Source organism: Haliaeetus albicilla, chromosome 26 (assembly GCF_947461875.1).
Source record: "Haliaeetus albicilla chromosome 26, bHalAlb1.1, whole genome shotgun sequence".
NCBI lineage: Eukaryota > Metazoa > Chordata > Aves > Accipitriformes > Accipitridae > Haliaeetus > Haliaeetus albicilla.
In genome coordinates, this window is record NC_091508.1 from 3,544,017 (window position 1) to 3,567,544 (window position 23,528).

General features: G+C 61.1%; 2 protein-coding genes across 10 annotated transcripts in view; one reads left to right on the forward strand and one right to left on the reverse strand.

Annotated features, from left to right (window-relative positions):
• Nucleotides 1-1,185: 1,185 nt before the first annotated feature.
• On the forward strand, nt 1,186-10,712 carry ETNK2 (ethanolamine kinase 2). 2 transcript variants are annotated; one of them, XM_069771763.1, is made up of 8 exons: nt 1,186-1,485; nt 5,312-5,571; nt 6,075-6,212; nt 7,422-7,564; nt 7,681-7,764; nt 8,223-8,398; nt 9,118-9,191; nt 9,364-10,712. In XM_069771763.1, the coding sequence occupies exons 1-8, from the start codon at nt 1,186-1,188 to the stop codon at nt 9,434-9,436; spliced, it is 1,248 nt and encodes a 415-aa protein (XP_069627864.1). In that variant the 3' UTR covers nt 9,437-10,712. The 2 variants fall into 2 exon arrangements, with proteins under 2 accessions (XP_069627864.1, XP_069627865.1); XM_069771764.1 differs by lacking the exon at nt 1,186-1,485 and adding an exon at nt 4,416-4,999.
• Nucleotides 10,713-11,445: 733 nt separating this feature from the next.
• SOX13 (SRY-box transcription factor 13) overlaps nt 11,446-23,528 on the reverse strand; it is a 42,503-nt gene continuing 30,420 nt past the window's right edge. For 5 of the 8 annotated variants that reach the window (XM_069771761.1, XM_069771756.1, XM_069771760.1 and 2 more), the window contains 13 exons: nt 19,084-19,285; nt 18,365-18,470; nt 18,100-18,186; nt 17,558-17,730; nt 16,853-16,921; nt 16,566-16,680; nt 16,404-16,486; nt 16,161-16,320; nt 15,808-15,917; nt 15,582-15,678; nt 15,351-15,494; nt 13,558-13,774; nt 11,446-13,426 (listed from right to left, as the gene is read on the reverse strand). In XM_069771761.1, coding sequence (XP_069627862.1) covers nt 13,153-13,426; nt 13,558-13,774; nt 15,351-15,494; nt 15,582-15,678; nt 15,808-15,917; nt 16,161-16,320; nt 16,404-16,486; nt 16,566-16,680; nt 16,853-16,921; nt 17,558-17,730; nt 18,100-18,186; nt 18,365-18,470; nt 19,084-19,284 — 1,836 coding nt within the window. In that variant the 5' untranslated portion in view covers nt 19,285 and the 3' untranslated portion in view covers nt 11,446-13,152. Of the gene's footprint in view, nt 13,427-13,557; nt 13,775-15,350; nt 15,495-15,581; nt 15,679-15,807; nt 15,918-16,160; nt 16,321-16,403; nt 16,487-16,565; nt 16,681-16,852; nt 16,922-17,557; nt 17,731-18,099; nt 18,187-18,364; nt 18,471-19,083; nt 19,286-20,236; nt 23,287-23,528 lie in introns of those variants that run through there. The other 3 variants (XM_069771762.1, XM_069771757.1, XM_069771759.1) reach the window with 3 other exon arrangements.

A 23,528-nucleotide genomic window follows, 5' to 3' on the forward strand; every position in this document is an offset into this window, starting at 1 on the left:
TAGCTGGTTTCAGCCGCAGCCAGCTGTAAACTTTGGAGGGGGCATTCTCCGCTCCCAGCCGTGTGCAGTTGTTATTTCCTCCGATAATGAAGCCAGGCTGGAGCGGTGTCAGCAGGCTGCGGGGGGGGGGGGGGGCTGTGCCCTATCTACAACCATCAAACCTCTCTCCAGCCCACCTGTAAATCCCCTATGGGGGTCAGTGCTTGGTGGGTGACGCGGTAGCGCGGCTGGAGAGACCACCCCAGAGGAAACACATCCCTCCTGGAGCCCATCTCCTGCGCACCGTCCCCGTCCTTTTTATCCCAGAACCCAAAGGGATGGGGGGGGGGGAAGCTGTGCCCCCCAGGCATGGCTGAAGGGCTCCAGGGGTAGAGTGGGGGGCACAGGCAGCCGGTGTGGTGGGTGCAGGTGTGGGTGCCAGGGGTGGGTGCTGGTGCCAGTGGGTGTGCAGGTGTGGGTGCCGGTGGGGGGGGTGCCGGTGGGGGGTGCCAGTGTGGGTGCTGGCGGGGGTGCAGGTGTGGGTGCCAGTGTGTGGGGGTGCCAGGGGTGGGTGCCGGTGCGGATACTGGTGGTGGTGCAGGTGTGGGTGCTGGTGTGGGGGGGTGCCGGTGGGTGTGCAGGTGTGGGTGCACAGGTGTGGGTGCCCGTGTGGGGGGGTGCCGGTGGGGGGTGCCGGTGCGGGTGTGGGTGCCTGGGTGCAGGTGTGGGTGCCAGCGGGGGGTGCCGGTGTGGGTGCTGGTGTGGGCACCGGGGGGGGGGTGCCGGGGGTGGGTACCGGGGGGGGTGCCAGTGGGGGGTGCCGGTGCGGGTGCCGGTGCAGGTGCAGGTGCGGATGCCGGTGTGGGGGGGTGCCAGTGGGGGGTGCCGGGGGGGGTGCAGGTGTGGGTGCCAGTAGGGGGTGCCGGTGCGGGTGCCGGTGCGGGTACCGGGGGGGGGTGCCGGGGGTGGGTACCGGGGGGGGTGCCAGTGGGCGGTGCCGGTGCGGGTGCCGGGGGTGGGTGCCGGGAGAGGGTGCCGGGGGGGGTGCAGGTGTGGGTGCCGGTGTGGGGGGTTGCCAGTGGGGGGTGCCGGGAGAGGGTGCCGGAGGGGGGTGCTTGGGGGGGTGCGGGTGCGGGTCCCGCTGACCTCACAATGCGGGCGGGCGCTGCCGCGGGAGGCGGGCGGCGGGAGGCGGGCCGGTGACTCATGGCTTCCCAGCGGCGGGCGGCTCCTCCCCGCGGCCGCCGGCCCCGCCGCAGCCCCCGGCACATGGGCCGAGGCTCCGGGAGCGGGGAATTGGTTATGGCCGTACCTCCCGGCCGCTGTCCCGACTGTCCGGCACCGGAACGGGGCGGCGGCGGTGGCGGTGGGACCGGGACCGGGACCGGGACCCCCGCCGTGCCCCATCTCGGTATTGCGGTGGATGAGGGGGACGTGCTGCCCGGAGCGCTGCGGCTCATGCGGGAGCTGAGACCCGGCTGGGAACCGGCGAGGGTGAAAACCAAGGTACGACCCACCGGGGTGGGGGGGGGGGAGAGCCTGCGCGGACCCCCCGCGGGGATCTTCCGAAGGGGGTGCGGAGCCCAGCACGGGGGGCTATAGGGTCCTCCCGAGAGGGGGGCTGTGGGGCTGGCCCCGGGGTGCTATAGGGCCTGCCCTGGGGTGGTATAGAGCTCGCTCTTGGGGGGCTATGAGGTCCACGTGAGGGTGACCGTAGGACCCGCTCTGGGGGGCTATAGGACCTGCCAAGGAGGGTACGACGTCCCGTCCCCCCATCCCCGGTTCTCCACTCTCAGAACGTAACTGAGGCCCGTCGGATGCACAAAGGTGTGACACTTTGGGGACCCCTCGGGCAGTCACCCGAGCGGTGACTGTGAAGGCAGGTGTGTCCCCAGGGTCCCTTGAAGCCACCAAGGTGGGTGAAGACTGAGGGGATGCCGGGGGTGGCACCTTGCACTGCTGGTTCCCCATCGAGTCTATCCTGCAGGTGCTGCCAGACCCCTGCCTGCACCCAGTGCTGCCAGACCCCTGCCCGCAGGAGTAGCTGCTCCCGGGAACAAGTCTCGCTTGGGTTACTTGTTGGCTTGCACCTTTGCCAGGTTGCATGGGCTTGAGCGCAGGTTCGGATGGGAGCTGGGACTCAGTGCTGGGTTCCTTTTGCACGGGATGGGGCTTGGCTGTCTGGAGCTGGTAGGGCTTTGCTGCAGCGGGTGGGAGAGTGAGGGTGCCAGGTCTCGGGTGGAAAAGCGAGGCTGGTGGTGTCTGTGCCCTCAGTGGGCTCCTGGCGATGGGCACAGGGGTGTGGAGGTGGCAGAGCTGGGTGCACTTTAAACGTATACAAGTGTGTATGCATGTCCTCTGAAGGCACACACTTCCCGTGTGCCTGGAGTGTCATTAAAAATGTATTAATAGCCAAGTGTAATTAAATACAAGAAGCTGCAGGAACATACATATGAAAGGGCAGATGGCAATAGGCAGGAAGCTGGGAGTTTGAGTTCCTCAGAGCACATAGTTGTAGGGGCAGGAAATGTCTCGGGCTCTGTGCAGCACCGAGCACAGACCTCGGTGGCAATGGTTGTTTGAGAAGGACCCCGGGTCTCTGGTATCCAGGCTCTCTTCAGGCATCAGAGGGGGTCAGTGTTGAACAGCAGCTTGTGCGTGCGTGCGTGTGGTTTTAATTAAAAAAAAAAAAAAAAGCAGAAAAAAAAAACCTTGGGAGTTGTGGGGGGGAAACCTCCAGTTGCATTTCCCTTAGCTGCTATTGCAAGAGCTGTTCGGGAGGGGATTGGAGCAGTGCACTGGTCCTCAGCTGGTTCCTATTAGCGTTCCTGTTCGCTTTCCTCCGCGCACTGGAGCGGTTCCCGGTTCACACCACCTCGTTGCACGGTGTCAGTGCTCAGCTGCTTGCAGGGGCCGTACCAGGCTGCGCCGGTGACGCGGAAAAATCTCCCGGTGCTTGGGGCAGGGTGTGGAAGACGGGAAGGAAGAGTCTGGGTGCTTGGCCTCCTCCACATGCCCTCTTCTTGCTGGGGTCTTCAGCCCCCTGTGCTCCAGGTCGTGCCTGCTTTCCAGGACTCCCACTCCTCATCCGTTCAGCTCTATCCCTGGGCAGAAGCATCTCCGTACCGAGAAGGCACAGGCGGTATCGGTGAGTCAGCCAGCCACGCTGTCAGGGAAGCACGCACTCCTCCATCCCTCATCCGGCAATTAGAAGAGCAGCAGCGACGTGGAGCTAAACCCCTGCGAGGACTTTTGGCATGGCTGGACTTTTTTAGCCCAACTTTGGCAACAAGGTGCCCTATTGCAGTCCTGCCCTGGGCTGCCGGCTGCCTGTCGGGCTGGGGAGGGGTGCTGGGGGGGTGCCTGCACGAGGAGGCAGCCGACACGGCGGTGCTTCGGGGGTGCCGAGGGGTCTCGCGGCAGGAACAGCACCGGCGTGTCGGATGGAGCTGCTTCGCTTCAGCACCTTTGCACAGGGCTTGGGTCTTGCTTTGTATTTAATTGCTGCAAGGCTCCTGATGTGGAGTCACACTCGCTTTCCCCCCGCCTCCCTGCTGTCACACAACCGCAGCAGGGAAGGATTTGGGCTGGTAGCAGTGCTGTGGCCCTGCTGATAGCTGACTGCACTTTGGATCTACAAGGAGTAGCACTGGGCATCTGCCAAGCAACCATGCTTGTTCCTCAGGAGCTGGAGGAGCTGCTGCCTCCAAAGCAGGCAAGCCCCTGCGTGCGTGTGTGCAGGTTGCTGATGAACCACGTGTGAGTCTCCAAAGTTAGTGGCCTGGAATTCAGGGGGGATAAGGCTCAGTAATCCCTTTAAACCTGCTGGAAAGGGCTGATCAGGCTGTCGAGCAGCAAAACAAAGCAGCGCGAGGAGGACTTTGCAGGCGAGGCAGCGCTGAGCATCTTGACGTGCGGCTGATGTGCGTGTGGCTGATGGAGGGCACTGGCCCCAGGGTGCACCGTCTTCCGCAGGGATGGGCCGTGACGCTTTTTGCTTGCTGAATTTCTGGCCTCTGGGCCTGGCAGTACAAGGAGAGGAGAGAAATGAGGGTGGCACCGTGGTGGAAACGCAGTTTATCTGCCCTGGGAAAAGCAGCTCGCTTGCTTGAGAAGGTTCAGCCTGGCCCAGCTGCAGCCGAGCGGCAGCAGCCCACCAGGGATGTGGTGGCTGGCTCGCTGCTTGCCGTGCTCACCCCGAATCCAACACCAGCCAGCTGTGTAACGAGGGGTGTTAGCGCCGTCTAACTTCGGGTGTCTCATTCCAGTGCTTTGAGTTTCCCTTGGGAGGCTGCATGGGGAGCCCTATATATAGGCACCCTATACAGGAGCGTGAGTTGCTGAGTGGGATGTCTAAAATTAGCTGTCCCACCCCCGAGCACCGCTGCTGCCGTAGCACGTGCCCTCGCCCCCCCCCTCCCGCTCCGTCAGCATCACATCTGCTCCGGCTCCCCGAACCCAAAGGGGATAAGGAAATCGCTCTCGTGGGGAGCAGCGGGACCCCGGCACGCTCGGCCTCGGTGCCGAGCAGGAGCCGCGTGGGGCTGAGCATCCTGCCTGCGTGGGGGACAATGGGGCAGGGGTTTCCCGAGGAGCGATGGAGACCCAAACCCCTCGGTGCACCGGAGGCGACTGAAATCACTGCAGGATTGGGAGAGGAGCCCGGCGCAGGCGGCAGCGGCAGCCCCTGCATGTGCACGGGCAGGCGGCCAAGCCGGGGCGACGGGAGAACAAACCTCTCTTTCCATCTGTGAGAAGCCATCAGAGCAATGACACGAGACGTCCCCAGCAGAGACATCCCTGCCTATCAGCGACCCGGCCCCGTGGGGAGGGTCAGGGGGAGGAGACGGGGTGGTGGTGTTTGCTCCATGTTGTTTGCCGGGTGTTTGTGGGTTGTTTTATTTTTTTTTCATTTTGTGCCAAAAGATTTATGCTGATTGTTCGGGAGCGATTCCCGGGGCCGCTCGAATGCCAAGCGTGCTGGCGGCACATCTGGCCTGAGCTGTTCCTGAGCTTCCAGGTGAAAAATGGCAGGATTTCCACCCAAACCGCCGGCTTTGTGCAGCTGAAGCCTCGTGCCTGTGGCCCTGTGCAGAGCCCCAGTACGAGTGCGAGACTCGAGGCCTTGCAAACTCATGCCATCTGCTGCGGGAGCTTTCCTGGCTGCCGTGGGCACTGCTGCTTCATGCTTTCTTTTGCCCGTTGCCTGTTATTGCCTTTGCCACGTTGCTTTCTCCCTGGAGTATGCTGGTGGGAAGGGGGTTTCCCCCACCCCCAGCTGGCGCGGCAGGGATATACAGGCATCCGCTCTACCACCCTTCTCCCCCTCCAGCTCTTCACCGATGGCATCACCAACAAGCTCGTGGCCTGCTACACGGACGAGGGCATGGCGGACGCGGTGCTGGTCCGTGTCTACGGCAGGAAGACGGAGCTTTTCGTGGACCGGGAGACGGAGCTGAGGAACTTTCAGGTGCTGCGTGCCCACGGCTGTGCCCCCGACCTCTACTGCGCCTTCCAGAACGGGCTCTGCTACCAGTTCCTGCCGGGCATCGCGCTGGGGCCCGACCACGTGCGGGACCCCCACATCTTCAGGTGTGCAGGACCCCCATGTCCTTGGTTGTGTGGGTCTGGAGAGGAGCCATGGGACAGGGGAACCAGTGCTTCTCTGGGCATGAGGGGTTTGCTCCGTGTTGCCAGCGCTCCCGCTCACTCCCTTTGATCCAGACTGGTGCTCACTGATGTGCACAGACCTGGGTGGTGCTGGGTGATAAATGAGCCGAACTGCAGCCGGGTTTATCACCACGTGTTTAAAGCATCAGCTTTTGGTGAATAGAGATTTTGTGAGAGCCACGGCTTTTATCTGAACTTGCCCTGAAAAAGTGAATGCTGCTTTTGACCCAGACAAGGTCTTGAAATACTTCAGAGGTTTGTAGCTGAAGTGGAGGGGAGTTTCAGCTGTGCTGACCTCGCATTTTTAAACATAGCTTTCAGGAAACGTCCCTCAAAGACGTCTCAAGGCTGGTTTTGAGGAGCGCTCCTCTTGGGGATGCTGCTGCACAGCCACCTCTCACCCACGCATCTGCCTTTCCTTCCAGGCTGGTGGCCCAGGAGATGGCCCGGGTACACGCCATCCACGCCAACGGGAGCCTCCCCAAGCCCATCCTCTGGCAGAAGCTGCACAAATACCTCACCCTCGTGAAGACGGAACTCAGCCCAAAGGTATCCAACCCCAGGTAAAGGCAGAGGGATCCCAAAGAGCCAGGCTCTGGCTTGGGCATCCGCTGCCCACCCATCTCTAAGTCTTCCCCGTATGGGACCGGGGGGAAGAGCCCCAGTTCCCAGGTAAATCCTCCTTGGGTGTCTTGGGTTGGTGAGCAGAGCTGGGGATGGTGTCGGGGCTGGATCTGGCCACGTGGCCACTTCTGGATCACAATCCCTCCGTGACCAAACTCACGGCCAAGCACCCAAGAGCAGGTGGGATGGAGGCATCTCCCTGCACCCATCACCTTCCTTCTGCCAGTCTGGGAGCGGTGTTAGAGCAGAGACAGCTCTGGGTTGTGTCTGTACAGCACCCAGGCAGGATCTGGTCTGAGCCAGAGACTCCCACCTGCTGTAATAATCCGCCACCTCATCCTTGCAAATCTAGCCTGCATTTTAAGCCCTCCCTAGAATAAGCTGAAGCTCAAGCCCTTCTTATGGTGGGGATCTGAGCAGCAAGGTTGAGCTGATGTTGGAGGGGATGCTAGAAACCCAGTATAGATTAAAGCAGCCAGTTCCCACTTCAAACCAGTTCATCCCATTTTTGGGAGCCTGGGTTCATGCCAGGTGAGTGCCGGGGTGTCTGGGAAGGATGCGGGCAGCCCCAAGAGGTGGTAGAGGTGAATGAACCCAAACGCAAGCGAATAATTAACCTGTTCCCTGAGCAGCAGTGGCAAGACACAGGGCTTTTCTCAGCACTCACCCTGCTGCAGGTAGACTTTACCCAAGCCTGCACCTTCAGTGCAGCCAATTAGGTAATCATTAACTGGCTTTCTTCTTGGACTTGAAACTTCTGAGGTTACTGAGAGGGTACGTGCTCTGGCAGAGTCAAAAAAATTCCCGTTGCCTGGGGGTTTGTCAGGTGCTTTGGGAGTGAGGGTTGTGGGGCTTGGTGGCTGGTTGGGTGAATTTGGGGGATGGATGCGGGTGTTAGGGGGGAGAAGGGAAGGGCTGAGGCTGCACCGTGGCGTCTGCTGGGCTCCCTGGGTACCACGCAGCACACCGGAGGATGTCCAAGTCAAACCTGGCCTCCCCACCAAAACCAGCCTCGTTAGCCCCGCTTTTTGTCACTGATGAGTTCCTTTATAAAATGCACGGAGGGAAGCGGGGGGCAATGCTGCCCCTCTGCCCCTGAGGGAGGTTCCCCATGAGCAGAATTGATTCCACCCCGTCCCCTTCCCCAGCCTCCAGCAGGATGTGCCCAGCCTGGAGATGCTTGAACACGAGCTGGCCTGGATGAAGGAAACGCTTTCCCAGCTGGGGTCCCCCGTCGTGCTTTGCCACAACGACCTGCTCTGTAAGAACATCATCTACGATGGGACACAAGGTTCGTGGCAGCAGCTTCGCACGCCCGACAGAGGGGTCTGTCCCTCGCCCACCTCCCTGGGGGGCCAGCAGCTCCATCTCCAGCCCCTCTTACAGCCCCTGCCTTTGCCTTCGCAGAGCACGTTCGCTTCATAGACTACGAGTACACTGGCTACAACTACCAGGCTTTCGACATTGGAAACCACTTTAATGAGTTTGCGGGTGAGTCGGGCTCCTCTCTGTGGCACTGAAGGTCATCCCCACCCAGTTCCAGCAGCTGCCTCGGGGTCTCCCCATCCCTGGGGATGGAAGGGGCAGTTGCTTCCCCAGTCCCGGGGTGGGAAATGGGTTAGCTCCTCCTTGGGCTGTCCAGGGTTACAGTGATATGCGAGGGAGGGTCTCTGCTGGCGTTGGGCAGCGTGCTGCCGGCGGTGAGCAGCCTGGCTGTTCCTGCTGGGATGCAATGCCTGCATGAGCCCGGCTCTTAACCATGCAAGGGCTGGGTGGGTGCCTTGAACCAGCAGGTTGATCCCCGGCTTGTGCACACCTGGAGCTGCAGGGGTTTCGCTCACCCGGTCGTGCATGGGGAGAGCACCGTGGTCATGTCGCTTTGCCCTGGAGAAACCCTTCCTTTCACCCTTCTGCCCCTCGGGCATCGCTGACTCTGGATCCCCTTGCAGGCGTGAAGGAGGTGGATTACCGCCTCTATCCCAGCAAGGAGACCCAGCTGCAGTGGCTGCGCTCCTACCTGCAGGCGTACAAGCAGCTCACCCAGAGGAACGAAGGAGGCATGGGGGTGGCCGTGTCCGAGGAGGAGCTGGAGGCTCTCTACGTGCAAGTGAACAAATTTTCTTTGGTGAGTGGTGGAGATGGGAAGGAGCCAGCCTCTCTCGAGGGCTGCCCGTGGGATGGGTTTTCCTCTGCTCTCGAGTGAGCCGGGGCTTCGTGCTGCAGCTCGGCTGGTGAGGATGGGGGTGCAGGTACCAGCCTGGGGGTTTGGGGGTGCCTGGGGATTTGGGGGCACCTGGGGCAAGAGGCTGCCCCAAAGAGCCCGGCTGCACCTCGGAGACACTGAGCCCCTGGGCAAAGTCAAAAGATAGGGCTGGCCATCCGCCAGCCCACCGACACGTGTCAAGGGGCAGCGTGTCTCTGATAGCTGTGGCCTTGGACGTCCCTTCAGAGAGGCCAGGCAAAGCCAAGCACAAGGAAATCCTCTTTGGTAAATGCCATGGGCAGGCAGAGCCCATTTTCTGGAAACTTAGGGCAAAATTTCGGCTGGTTTCCTGGCTGGAGCTGCCAGGAGGGACATCCCAGCTGCAAACGCAGAGGCTGGTACCCTAGGCACTTTGTGCGGCTGTTCAGCATCCTTGCTGCTGGCATCCCTCGCCCGGGCTGGGACCAGCCTCCGGAGCGTATAAAAATACATATGTGGGCCAGCCCCAGCTGGCTGTCACCCCGCGTCCTGTCGTCACAGCCGCGGGACTTCTGGGACCCGGCCAGGAGAGGCGCGAGTGACTCATCCTGCGGGCAGGGATGCTCCGTGCCGGTTTCTGATCCTTGTTTTTTCTGTTGCAGGCATCCCATTTCCTCTGGGCATGCTGGGGCCTAATCCAGGATAAATACTCTACCATAGACTTTAACTTCTTAAGGTGAGTCTGCCGGGGCTTGGGGGGCATTTGCTCCCAGCTCAGTTCAGTGTTAAATGACTGGAGCAAGAGGATCCCAATGGTCCCTCTGTGCCAGAGGGATCCTCTGTGGCCAGGGGACACAGGGCTGGGGCAACAAGTATCTTACGTCTGTCCCTCTCTCCTTCCTCGGCAGATATGCAAAGCTAAGGTTTAAACAGTACTTCAAGATGAAGCCAGTGGTCACAGCCCTGCAGATCTCTAAATAGCATCTCCAGCCTGTGAGTCTCCGAGCTATTTTGTCCTTGCTGCGTCCACAGCCCTCGCATCCCCCTCGCCCCTTCCCCACCCCAGCCGGGGGCGAGGGCAGGTCCTGATGGTGGGAAGGGGGAGGAGAGGAGCTCTGACCCGGCCACCGATTAAAGGAGACCCTGGACATACCTGAGACTGGACCGTGAGATGCTAGAGAGGACCAGGGCCTCGGAGAGGCCCCTGCCTACCCAAGGAAGCCTTACCATCGCCTTAACGCCGAGCCCCAGCTCGGACCCGGTGCCCGGCAGGTCCGTGCTTTGCTGGCACTACTGCTGCTTGGCCTGGCACCTGGTTTGCTCCCTCTGTGCTGTCCCTGAGGGGGGAAACAGGTTGCCCCCATCTGCTCAGGAGCCCCCAGAGCTGCCCAGTTGCTTTAGCTGCCCAACGCACACGCTGTGACCATTGCCTTCACTGCTCCTTCTGTCCCCTCTTGCCCTGCCTGTTTGGTGCCACTTGGGCTCTCACCCCCAAACCAGCACCTTCTTTGGGTCCATATTGATCCTGGGCTTGGGGCTGTCTCTGAGCATGGGACCTTTTTTCCACGTGTGGTGGGTGCTGCTGCGCTCTGGCTTGGATAGTGCAAAGTAGCAAGGGGCAGCAACAGCCATGAGCCACGTGGGCTTGGGACCAGGAGGCTTTTGCTGGCAGGCGCTGGGTGCCTGCAACCCCTGGGCTGTGCTCAGCCCGCAGCTGGCTCTGCTTTTCCCCACGGCCATGGTCTCCTAGATTCCCGTTTGCTCCCTGCTCCCATCGTGGCTTCCCTCATAGCATCCTGTGCTGCCGGAGCAAGGAGCTTCCAGCTCTGCCTTCCCCATCACCCCCAGGGCCGGGGGGGTTGGTCATGCCCCTTATGTGGGCACCATCCCTGTGTTCTTCTCTTGGCTCTGTCCTTGCCTGGCACTCCCTGGCAGGAGGTTGAACGGAGCCGACCTGCTCCATGAGCCGCACACAGCTTCATCCCCTGTCACCACTCAGCTGCTCCCCCACCACAGGCTCTGCGAGGGTGATCCTGGCCTGCTGAGCACTGTCCAGCTCGTGACAGTGGTTGTGCATCAGCTGGGAGGTGGAATCAGACCCCTCTGCTCCTACCTTGGCTGGTCAGCAAAGTGGTATGGGGACAAGGTGGCTGTCCCCTCCGCAAGGGCACAGGAACCTGCCCCAGCAAGAAGTGGGACTGTTGTTGCGTCTGGTGTTTGTTTTGGTGCAAAATAAAAGCTGCTGGTAGCTGGAAAATAGGGGATGGCGGATCTGTGGGGACTGGTGCAGGACTTGTGCCGGAGCAGGGACGGCATCCCTGGAGCCTGGGGGTGCATCCAGCCCTTCTCCTGCAGCTGGAGGTGTCCCCTCGCAGGGTGGGTTGACGATGTCCCTTCATGTCCCCAACCTCATTCATGTCCCCAACCTCGCTTTGGGTGCTGCAGGGGAGCAGCAGCTGTGCAGCACGGGAGGGTGTTTGCATGCAGTGCTCGCTGCTTCTTCCCCGTCGGCAGCAACAACTGCTGGGGCTTGTCCTTGTCCCAGAGCGATGCCCTGTGGTTTAAAACAGCCTTCTGTAGAGTTGATCCCCCATCTTCATCGCGGGTGCCCCAGCAGCACCCCGAGGCCCTGCTGGGCTCTGGCAAGGGCAGGCTGGACTACTTGGCTGCAGCAGGCACTGGGCAGAGGAGGCTGAACCCCAAACCTGCTGCCATGTGGGGTGAGACCTTGAGAAAACACAGGTGAGACGTGGGAAGGAGAGGGGAGCAGCTCGGGACCCACCACGGATGGACAGGGCAGGAGAAAGAGCTGAGAAACAGCACACGTGAGAACATGGCAGGGAGCAAAAGCCTTAGGAGGGGGCTGTGCTGGAAGAAGGGGGGGGGGAAACAAGCACTCCCCATCTATGCTCTGACTGCCTGGGGTGAGAGCTCCCCCTCCAACCCTCGGCTCTCCCCAGCCCCAAGCCGGTAAAGTCCAGACCCAGATCTCTGCTCCAAAAAGTCATTTTTATTGTGCCAAGGGGTGGGGGGGACAATTGTAAACAAGTATGTGAAATATACAGGTTAAGTTACTCATTGTCTTATTAACAAAATAAAGCTCTATCTATATTTACAGTCTTTAAAAAAAAAAAAAAAAAAAGAGAGGAAGAGCGGCATCTTTGTCGGGCACATCTGCTTCCAGCCCCCTCTGCAGCACAGCCCATCCCACCCTGGGAGCCGGCACCCCTTCCCCAGGGACCCCAACCCCAGCCAGAGCAGCACAGGGGACGGGAATAAATAAAGCACTGACGAAGGGCAAGAGAGGAGAGAGGTGTTTGCTGGGTGGGCGAGGAGGCAAGATGCTCCCTTGGATAAAGAATCCTGACGGCAGCCCCGTGGGGTGCGGGGGAGCAGCACCGGGGCCCCGATGCTGCAGAGCTGCTGCTCCGGACCCCCCACCCTGGAACCGAAGACATGGGTCCGCTGCAAAGCCCCCATTGCAGGGCTCGTCCCCGCTGCTGCAATCTGGAGCCTGGGCAGCCACAGCTCCTTCTGCACCCCCAGCAAATGTCCCCACTGTGCCAGACTGCAGGCCAGGCTGCGGCTGCGGCCGGAGCAGCGGTGCCCGTTTCTGGCTGTAGCCACAGGGCGGTGCACGGACTCTGTGCACAGCCGGACACCGTGCACGCACAGCCGGACACACAGCCATGCTGCATCCCAAATAACCCTGGGCCAGGCTCTGACCAAAGCAAGGTTGTTGGTTTTTTATCAATTTTTTTTTTTTTTTTTTAAATTGCTGTTATTTTTCTCTCCCTCTCTGGTTTTCACGATGCAGATCGCAGGTGGAGCCTACAGCTTGCAGAGTTGGGGTGCAGGAGGGAGAGGTCCCTGGGGACGGACGGGGCACGTACCCACCGCAGCCAGGGCTTGTGCCCGACAGTGCCTGGGGCAGGGGCTGGCGGAGGGCCAGGGTAACGGCACAGCCAGAGAACAGACACCCGCTTTATTTACAAAGTGGGCCAGAGCTGTCAGGATCACAAAGGGCTCCTCGGAGCCCTTGGCTGGTACTCGGGGCAGGCGAGAGCTAAAAATGGCTCCATGGGAATTTGCTGGCAGGCTTTAAAGACCGAGTGGGAAATGCAGCGGGGAGGTCAGACGGGGCTGAGCGAGGGACAAGCGTGTCCCCATCCCGTGACCCTAGCAGCAGTGGCTGGCGGCTGCAGGTGAGGCTTTCTGCAAGGGACCCATGGGTGCTGGAGGGCTGGGAGATGCTCTGGAGGTTTTCCCGCATCCCGATACCCTCAGGTACCTCCTGGGGGGGCTGCAGGTGGGTGACAGCTCAGCAGCCGTGGCACCCGTATCCCTGGGCTAGGTGGCCTCAGCTCCCCATGCCCCTGCCACTAGAACAAGGCTGAACCAGCCCTCGCCACCTTGCCCAGAGGGGTCAGCACATCCCAGTCATGGCCCCATACAGTGCACACCACTGCTCATCACCCCCCATGGGAAGCCCCCCCCAAAATGCTGGGATGCCCACCTTCCTGGGACCCATTTGCAGGCAGGCAGCAGTGACTCCTCCGTGCCGGGGTAGGAGCTCTCCTCTGCTCCCAGCACAGCCCTTCAGCTGAGTCCCATCCCATCAGGGGATGCTGTGACCTCCTTTTTGGTGGCAGCCAGCCCTGCCACCCCCACCCACCGCCCCCCACCCCGGCCCCCCCTCAGTCCGTCAGCACCACCAGCTCGCCATCACTCTTGTCCTCGCCCTCCGAGTCCTCCTCCTCGCTGTAGCGGTACATCTCGCCGTCGGCCACCGAGTGCCCGTCATCCCCGGCGTCGCCCTCCTTGAGGCTACGCGTGTTGACGATGACGGGCATGCTGGGGTCCATGCTGCGGGGCAGGTAGTGCTCCATCAGGGGGGACGTCAGCTGCATGCCCACCGGCCGCTGGTACAACACATCCGAGGATGCAGGAGGCATCTGGCTGCCCTGGGGCCTGCGGGACAGGGGAATGCAATCACCGGCCGGGGCGTCGAGGTGGTCCCCTTGCCTCCCCCTGCCTCCTGGGGCACCCACCCTACGGGCACCGCAGCAAGCCCCCTCGGATGGGAGGAAGGGGCCCGTTACCCTATCAAGTAGCCCTGCCTGGCGTCCTGCCGCCGGTTCCTCATCAGCGCCTTGTACTCGCCCACGCGCAGCCGCTTCCCCTCCACGATGCAGGTGCGTTTGGGTCGGGGCTTGTACTTATAGTCGGGGTATTTCTCCAGGTGCTGCCGGCTCAGCCGGGCTTGCTCCTCGTAGTAGGGCTGCTTCTCCTGGTTCGTCATGGACTTCCACCGGGAGCCTGTGCAGAGAGGAGCCGCAGGGCATGCTTACAGCCCGCCTGCTGTGACGAAACCCACGCCGGCTCCCGGCTGGGATAACCATCGCAAGAGTTAATTAATATTCATACCAAACAAACAGCACCTGAATTTGCACACAGTCGGTGAGAGCGGCTGCACCGGTGGGAGCCCCGTGCCGCAGAGGGCAGCCAGCCCTCCTGCCACACCGGGAACAGGTTCCCAGCCCTGACCTTCCCAGGGCACCCCTTGGGCCACAGCTTTTGATCCTCTCCAAGGTATGGCGAGCAGGTGCTGCAGCTAAAATAGGCTGTGCTGGCATGTGACTCACGTCCCCCCGCTGGCTGACCTTTATTGTCATCACCGCCAGCACCCCAGGCAGGAGGGCAAAGCAGGGCTCAGCACAAAGGCCACTGGGCTGGGAGAGAGGCTCGGGGCCAGGCTGGCAGAGAGAAGGGATTAATCCCCTTGGCTCAGCACCTAGGAGGGTGCAGCTGGACCAGCATCCGGTTTGGGAGAGAGAAGGACAAGCTGGAGATGCTTGGAGATCCTCAACATCCTTGGAGATGCTCAACAGTCAAAAGGACACAGCCCTGATGGGACTATGGAGTTAGCCGGGCTTTGGGCACTGCTTTGGGCTGGGGACCTCCAGAGACACCCCCCCATCACCTAAATCCTCCTGTGAGTCCCCGCATGCCCCTTTCCTGGGTGTCCTTCACCTGCTAGCATGGCCCAGCTCCCCCAGGGAGATCCACCTCCCACACCTGCACCACGAGCCAGGTGGCCCAGGTAAACTGAGGCACGCAAGCCCCTTGCCCATGGTGCCCAGGTGTCCTCCACCGGCTCCTTCCCCACATGCTCAGCCCCTCGCACCAGCTCAGACCCACATTTCCAAGAGCAGGAGAGCACACAGGAACCAAACCCCGGTCTGGGTGCATACTGGCTCTGGATCACTCATCCATCTGCTAAATTTGCACCCCTCAAGCAGTGAGTAGCTCTGGCTCCCTGGGCAGAACCATACCAGCTATTTAAAGCCATGGACATCTACCATGACAGCAAGCAGCTCACCACAGAGCAGCCACTCCAGGCCCCCCATGGTCATGAGACTTAAGCAGAGCAGATCCTGCCCATGTGCTCCTTCAAAGGGAAAAGCTTGGTGTTGTCTCGGTTTTTTTCTTTAACAAGCAGAGCTGCTAAAATGAGTCCGTGGCAGAGCGGGTGCGAGTGTCGGAGGTAACCCATGGTGCAGCTGCATGGCACCAGCACACACTCGCTCTCAGCCCTTCGGACGGGCTCACTGGTGACCACACCGCTCGCTTTTAATAGTGACACGGACACGGGGAAGGGCTGGTGTGATGGAGAGCCGCAGCAGGACACTGCTGTCAGGGGGGTACGAGACGTTGGCTGGATGAGACCCACGAGTGATGCTACAACAGGGGTAGCATCATCCCGGTGGGCATCACCCGTACACGGGTGGCTGAGGATGAGTGGAGCAAGGAGCTGGATGGAGCTTGTCTCCCCTCATGGGGATGCTGAGTAGGGGTCCTGCCCCAGCCCCCCACTGCCATCCCCGGCACTCACCCAGGATCTTGCTGATGCTGGAGTTGTGCATGTCCGGGAAGGCCTGCAAAATCTTCCTCCTCTCGTCCTTTGCCCACACCATGAAGGCGTTCATGGGCCGCTTGATGTGGTTGTTGTTCCTGGACTCGGGGAAGTGCCGTGAGCCTGCGAGGGAAACCCGGCCGAGGTCAGGAGCCAGAGGAAGGAGCAAGCCGGGGGGGGTCACACTGCAGTGCGCTCGGCCATCCTTACCATCCATCTCACAGGTCAACAGAGCCTCGTCCAGCCGGTGGGCAGGGGTCTCCTCCATCCGCTCCTTCACCGGGGAAGAATCAATCCCGACGTGGTCCTGCAGGAGAGGCGAGAGTCAGGAACCAGCTCCAAGCCAGGGAGCCCACCCACGGACGGAGAATCGACTCTGGCCGCTGACAGTGCGGTCGGAAAGGGGGACAGTGACCACCTGGCAGGCATCCCTCACCTTGCGGTAGGGGTTGCTCAGCGATCCCTCCATGGCTCCGCTGTGGCCATGCAGCAGCTGCCGCGCATCCTGGATGGCTTTGGTGATGGCATCGCCTTCGCCCAGGAACCCTGGCAGGACACCAGCACGGACACCCATCAGCACCAGTGCCCACTCCTCTGACACCCTGCAACACCCCATCCCACCCCAGCAATCACAACTGTGTGCCCCAAGGGGGTGGCACAGAGCGGTAGGTGCCCACCCAGGCCACCCCAGGGAGGAGGGACCCCAGGGAGAAGAGATGTCCCCCATCTCTCGAGGTGGCCAGTGAAGGGCATGGGACCACCCATCGGTGAAGGCACTTGGGAACCCACCCAGAGGCAGGTTGGATGGGCTGGTCTGCAGGTCCCTGGTGGCCCCGTGACTTGGCGTGAGGGACTGGCAGCTGCTCATCTTCAAACTGGGTGAGCTGGAGGCACTGGGGAGGTCGGAACCTTTGGGTTTGGCTGTCAGGTTCAGCGGCTGCGAGGTCTCCTGCGGCGGAGGGGAGGTGGGGGGTGAAGCACAAGCCCCTGCAGCACCCCAGCCTGGGGGATGGAGATGCTTTGGGGCTGTACCTGCATCTGGAGGTGGCCCGAGCCGGCGGGTCTCTTCAGCGTGGGCGGAGGGGGGCTGTGCAGCAGCTGCACCGGGTAATCCACTGCGGGGAGCAGAGGGAGAGGGGTTGGGGGACAAGGCCACCCTGCAGGGCTGGGGCAGTCCCGGGACACCCCGCTCACCTGGTTTGCAGGGGATGGGCTGGATGGGCAGCGCTAACTGGGAGTCGGGAGTGACGGGGAGAGGCTGGTGGCTGGGGGTGAAGGCGGGAATCATGACGTAGGGCATGTTCACCTGCTGGAGGGAAGAGGGGGAGAGAAGCAGAGAGACGAGATAACCACTGCGAGACACTGCAGGCAGGTGCCATCCCCTTGCCTAGTCCTGGGAGGGGACACAAGCCCGGCACATGAGGGGGCTGCAATCACCCAGCATGGGAAGGGGGACACGGGGAGACGTCCCCCGCCTTTACCTGGATCTGTTGCTGCAGCAGGTTGATTTTGTGCTGCTGCTGGATGAGCTGCTGCTGCTGCTTGGCGATCTGGCAGGAGGGAGACAGCAGGGCTCAGCGGCATCAATGGCAGCGCCGAGCTGGCCCCGGCAGGGCTGTGGCCCGGCACGAGCTGCCCAACACCGGCAAAATGGAGACAAGGGGGCTGCGGAGGGTCCCGAGGGCCGTGGGGAGGGCAGGCAGGGGTGGCTGAGCTGCCCCTGAGCCTCCTCAAGGGGCACAGGGAGAGAAAAACGCTGGGAGGGACGGTGTCACCCCCACCCTGGGGTATGCCAGGGGGTGTCACCCCTGCCCTTAGCACCGTATGGGCCACCGGAGAGGAAAAAATACATGTTCAAAGAGCAAAGAGAGCACAGTCAGGAAGGACCCAGTGTGGTTTAATTATTTTAAGGAGTGCAATTCCCACCTTCTTTGCCCCTCATCCTCCCAGCACCAGGGAGCGAGACAGGGAGTCTTTGGGATGGGCATAGAAAATGGGAGGGACTCTGGGCAGACAGAGAAGTCCCGCTGCCCCCGACGCCAAAGCCACCTCCCCAGCACTCCCAGGGGGACCCTGTCCTGGTCCTGCACCCGTGGCCAGCAGATCCCAAAGGGATCCCCGAAGGGATGGATGGTCCCTGGCAAACGCTTCCCCCGAGCAGGCTGCCCACGGGGACCCGAGCCCACCTGCTCTTGCTGCTGCCGCGCCAGCTCCATCTGCTGCTGCTGCTTCTCGAAGAGCATCGCGGCCATGTTCTTCTGCTCCGAGTGGGCCGTCAGGAGCTGGTCCCGCAGCGTGGACAGCTGGTTGATCATGACAAGTAACTGGAGCTCCTTCTCTGCCAGGCTCTCCTGGGTTCCTGGAAGAAACCAAGCGGCTGCGAGTCAGGGGCTTGGGGAGGATGAACAGCATCACCACCACCATTGGGTGCTGGTGGGTGATGCACGGCCAGGGAATGGGTAATGCGTGGGGAGCATAAAGGTCCCCATGTGCTGAACCATCCCGTCTGCAGTCAGAGGCAAGCTTTCATCAGGGATGCTCACCCCCCAAAAAATCAAATTAATGTTTTGGATAAAAAAGTACAAATCCCTACTAAATACACACGCTTGCAGGCACACCTCCCCTCCTGCTAAGGTGGGAAACACCGTGTTTCCAGCCCAGGCTGCCCAGGCACAGGGTGTGGGATAGAGGACGGTGGAGGTGGGTGGCTGTTGGGGGGAGACCTCACCTTTCACTTCTTTGGACTCAGCAGTTGTTCGGCCCAGCAGCCGCTCCTTCCAGTCACTAGACAGTAACTTCTCAATGGTTGGCATCACTGTCCACGCCGGCAGGGACCGGGGTCGGCAGAGCAGGGAGAGGGAGAGGACAGCCAGGTGAGCACAGCCTGAGGCTCTGCACCATGGCACGGGATGGCTCATCCCATCCCGCAGCTTTGGAAAAATACCGAGGGGCCCGAAGGCAGCAGGAGGGGGGGTCCCAAGAGACTTTCTTACCCTCCTTCAAATTCCTGTTGAAGTCCAGCTTCTCCTGGCCGCTGACAGCTGGCTCAAAGGCAGAGCGCCTGGGCTCCAGCGCGTCGCCCGCAGGCGAGTGGGACTCCTGAGACACACACAACGTTACTCGGCACCCACTCCCACAGACGGAGATGTCCCCAGGTCTCTGGGCAGGAGGTGCTGGGTCAGTGGGATGCTTGGAGCCGGCCCTGCCCAGCTGACTGCTGGACCACACTCTGCCAGGCACATTCCCCCCAGCCCGGCTTGAGAGCATCTCTGCTCTTCATGCCACAAAGATTTGTTTGCTGGAGGTTTCTATTATTTATTTAGACTGCCCAGCCCCTCTGAGCCCCGTCCCCATGGGGCAGCAGTGCAGGGAGCGGGAGGGCTGAGGCTGCTGGTCAGGGGGAGAGAAAACCCAAGAGCAATTAAAAGGGGAGGCTGAAGGGACGGAGCATGTCTGGAGGTGACCGTAGGGGGCTCCAACGCCGAAAGCGAAGCCCTCAAATCTCAGGGCTGACCTGAGAGCATCAACAACGGCCAGAAAACCTATGGGGAGCTTCAGGTTTCAGCTTAATTTCCTTGGGATGAGGAATAACCACCCGGGCAAACAACCACCACTCCTTTGCCAGGGGATGGAGCCCAGGTCCAGAGCGGGGCTGGCCACAACGCGCTGCCAGCCTGGCAGGACCCATGTTTGTCACAGCCATGGGACCCACCTGCGGCAGGGCCTGGGGGTCGGTGCCTTCCCTCGGCGGTGGTCCCGGCGGGTCGTTGGGACGGGGTTCGGTGCTGGGGGCAGCCCCTGGTGGGGACTCATAGCTGCCTTCCTTCTTCTCCTCCGTCTTGATGGTGCAGTTCACCATGCTGCCCGCTCCATCGAGCTCCAGGTGGGGAGAAACGGGGCTCCTCATGGACATCCTATGGGGTGGCAGGGCTGTCAGCAGAGCCATGGGACACCCCCCTGCTATGGGCACCCCATTTCCCAGCCTGGCCTTATACTGGGGTGCCCTGTGCTGCTGGGTTTTCAGGCATAATGGTCTTGCTTTTTGCCATGGCTTGGAGAAGCTGAGCTCTTGTTCCTGGCTTCCTGAGCTCAGGTTTTTGCAGACTTGGGGCTCAACAGCCAGTAGCCCCCAGGGAAACAAGCCCTTCACGCTTTGGGCTGTGAAGGGAATGGAGCAACAAAGCAAAACCCTAAAGAAAGCGACCTAGAGGCATAAGATTTAGGGCCAATATGAGCACGTGCCTTCGCGTTTCATCCAGCAGCCTGGCAGAGAGCAACCCCAGGCTCACCGCAACAGAGACCCATGCCGGACCTGAGCCAGCACCCCAGGGGTTCCCGGCTCTTGGCTCATAAGCTGCACCCCCCTGCACCACCCCAGGAGCCGTGCCTAGAAAGCCGGCAGGGCAGCAGGCAGGTTTCCCGCTCCGACGGGAAATGGAAATCCTGGCCCTGCCGAACAATGGCTGGGACAGCCACCAGAATCGCTCCTCCGGGAGTCCCCGGCACAGCTTGGAGCTGGGACCGGCCAAGCCCCAGCCAGGGCAAGGGGCCGACCCCGGGGAATGGCTCTCCCCAACTTCACCAGTATGGCTGTGGTTGCCGGTCCAACTTCTGGTGCTGCCAGCCGCTCGGCCGGGCACTGCAGAAGCGACCGTGAGCTGTTATGGGGGATGAGCTGTATAACCCCAGGGGACCCCAAGCACAGCCAGAGCTGGTATTTTCAATGGGATCTGCCCTAAACAACACGTCACAGCCACGTCCCCTGCAAAGCCCCAGCTCTGCTGCAGCCTCCAGCAGTACCAGGGCTGCAGGGGCCGTATCCCCAGGCGAGTGTCGGGCACGCCGGGAGCTCACCGGGAGCTCACTGTGCCTTTGCTGCGAAGGGATCAGCTGTGTGTAAGGGGCAGTGCCCACCTGCCCCCGTGCTCGTAGGGATTTGCCTTCTCGGGGCCACCAACCCTTACGCTGCACAGCAAGAATGGGAACAAATATTACCCTCCCAAATCTCGCCTTTCAAGAAGGAATAATGGGAAAAGGAGGCCGTTAAGGAAGGGATTTATACCGGCTGCTGCCAGGAGCCAAGCTCCAGGTTCCAGGACCACAGGGGCTGCCAAGGTGGGAAGGGGCTGTGGTGGGATGGGGAGAGCATCCTGCCTGGGCTCTGGCACCCCACAACCGGGACCCCCCGGATCTTCTCCCTCTTGCCTCCCCACACCTCGATAGCTCATCAGGACCCCCCTAAATCAGGGCTGGGGGTGCAAGCTGGCGGAGGTGGGGGCCGAGCCGGGCTGCCCGACTCGGGGCAGCAATTACATAACAAACAAAGCCCAGCTCAAGCTGCGAATTAATCAAACCGCTGAAAATAAAACCTTCCTCTCAGGAACTTCAAACAAAAGAAACGAAAACAACAAGGCCGGCTGGGTAATGAAAAGCCAGGGCTGTGAATAGGGGACAAAAGGAAGTGGAACAATAGGGTGTTGGACAAAAGCAATAAAGTAAAGGGAAGTGTGACAGCTCCACAATAGGGCACTGTGCGCGCCAGCCTTTCTGATCTTAGCGGGGCTTTTTTTAATCTCAGTTCCCTTGCCCTCCGCTGAACAAACCATCGCGCTCGCTGGGCCGGCGGGTTTCCTCCTGGCGTCGGCATCACCCGGTATCTGCCGCATCCTGCGGTACCGCCCGTGTCGCCCCTTCCTGCCCCCGGCTCACCTTGGCCAGGCCGGTGGCAAGGAGGGCGACCCGGGTACGGCCAGCGCCTGCCCGAAAACCCATCGCCTGCCTTCGACACGCCTCGGCCGGGGAGGAACCGGACACGCTTGGCAGCAGCGTGGCAGTGGCAGGCAGCCAGCGGGAAGCCGTGCCCACGGCTCGGCCGGCTCCAACGACCTGCGGAGGATTTGCCCTGCGAGGCTGCCGCAGAGCCCGTGTTTTCCATGTGCTATAGGTGGGGAAACTGAGGCACGAATGCACGGCGGCTGCAGCACCTTGCCCTGCGTGCTTTCCTAACTCTGGACCTGCAGGTGTGGGTGCAGAGCCGCTCCCTCCTTCCAGCCTTTTTGGATTTTTAAAGGCAAAAACCCCCCCTGCTCGGTGCATCCCTGCCACAGGTCTGCCCTCCCTCCCTGCGGCCGAGATGCTGCCCAGCCCTGGGCTGCCCAGGTGCCCAGGCAATGGGGCAGCAGCAGCAACACTGCAGCACAGAGCGATGCCTTCGGTTTGAGACACGTACAAAAGCAACGTCCCGCTCCTCCTGCAGGTCACATTTCCATTGTACATAACCTCCCGGTGCCACTGGAAGTTTACTCTTAAAATGGGGCCGGTACTTTAATAGGGGTCTGTTTGAAAGGGGCCTCATTGTGGATTTATTATACGGTTTGCCAAACAAAAAAAAAAAAAAAAAAAAGAGAGAAGAAAAAGGAGAAAACGGCGCTGTTATCTTGTTACAGGGCTGGTTCCCGCGGCAGCCCTGTGCTGCGGGCTCAGGTGCTGGGCTCCGGGGCTGCCTGTGGCAGACAATAGGGATGGGAACAATTGCCTTGGCACGGGGAGTGTAACAGATCTTCGCCTTTAATGTTTCCCATTTAATGCATTGCGGAGGGGAAGGGAGGGAATGGCATTGGGATGTGAAGCGCCAGCCTGGAGGACCAAACCGGACCCATTGAGGAGCCACGAGTCCTCGGTGAGGGACCAGAGATCCATGGGGCTGCTTCCCCCCGGCACAGCATTTTGGGGAGCATGAGGGGGGCTCATCTCACAAGCACTGAAGCCCTAAAATGCCCATACTGTGCAGGCATCAATGTGCTCACCTTGCCTCCAAACTCCAGCCCAGCCAGTCCAAGCGCTGAGGTTTTCGGGATGGCGACAGCTTTTCTTTTCTCCATTCCTACCCCCGAACGGCACGTCCTGCAATTCTCCCCGTGGCCGTGCCACCCTTCCTGCCTGCCAGCCGATCCTATCTGCCCCGTTTGTGTTGCAGCAGAACAGCTCGAAAAGCCAGGGGGGCCAAGGCGCCAGCAAGCCCCCACCCTGCCTGGCACCGCAGCAGCTCGGGGAGCACCGGCGAGACGCCCGGACCCCCCCCCCCGGCACCCAGAACCCCTTCTTGGTCACTTCTGTAGGCTCTGGCTTTCCAGAAAAGGGGGCTGCGGGCATCTCCCCACCAGCACAAAGCAGCAAGGGGAAGAAAAGCCAAAAAGCTGCCTGGCAAAGGTGTGGTGGCGGCTGGATCAGGCTTTTTCCCTGCAGCAGATCCTGCCTGCAGTCCTAAGAAAAGGGTTCTGAGGGGGCTGGAGGGGGAGGCTGGCAGGCAAGACTGCCCGAAGGTGGTGGTGGTGAGGGGGTGTCTGCCCGTGGCTCAGGCAGGGACGAAGCAGGCACTGAGGTTACGTGAAACTCAAGCTCTTTGCAAAAATACCAGAGGGTGCAGGAGGCCAAAAAGCCACAAACACACAAAGTCTCCTGCGCTGCCGGGGTGCGAGGAACAGCCGCAGCGCTGCTCAGCTCGGGGCAGCGGCACCTGTGGCACGGCCACCTTCTCCGGTCCCGGGAGAGGATGCCAATGTGGCAATTGTCCCACACGCCTACCCAGCGCCACAGCACGCCTGCCTCGGGGCTAATCCTGCCCCTCAACTCGGGGCTGATCCCACCCCAGGGGACAGCAAAGGGTTTTCGCAGAAGGGGACTCAGGGAGAGCAGTTGGCTGGAGGAGCTGGGCTGCCCAGATTTTTGGGCTGACATTGCCCCCATCTGCCCATGAGGTTGACTGGCCAGCAGGAGAAGGTCTTGGGGTTTTTGTTTTCCTCTCTCTCCCCAGTTACAGCAGAAAGCTATCAGTTCACGGGTTACAGCAGACTTTTCCCTTCAGGAGCCCAGCGTGGTACCCAGTCATCCCAAAACAAACCCACCCATCCCAAGCAGCACGCAGCCACTCGCCCTGTGGCCACATCCTGCCACCACGGCCCAGGCAACCAATGGAGAGACACACAGGGCAAAACAGGGGGGAAAACACCATATGAGCAAACACAGCAGCGCCAACGAGAGCCAAGGTGGCACGACACCACTGCCGTGCACACACCAGCCACGTGCAGCATTCACAGCTCCCGGCATCCCCTCCGGAGAGAGGGCAGAGGAAAAAATAAGACACACACGGACGTTTTC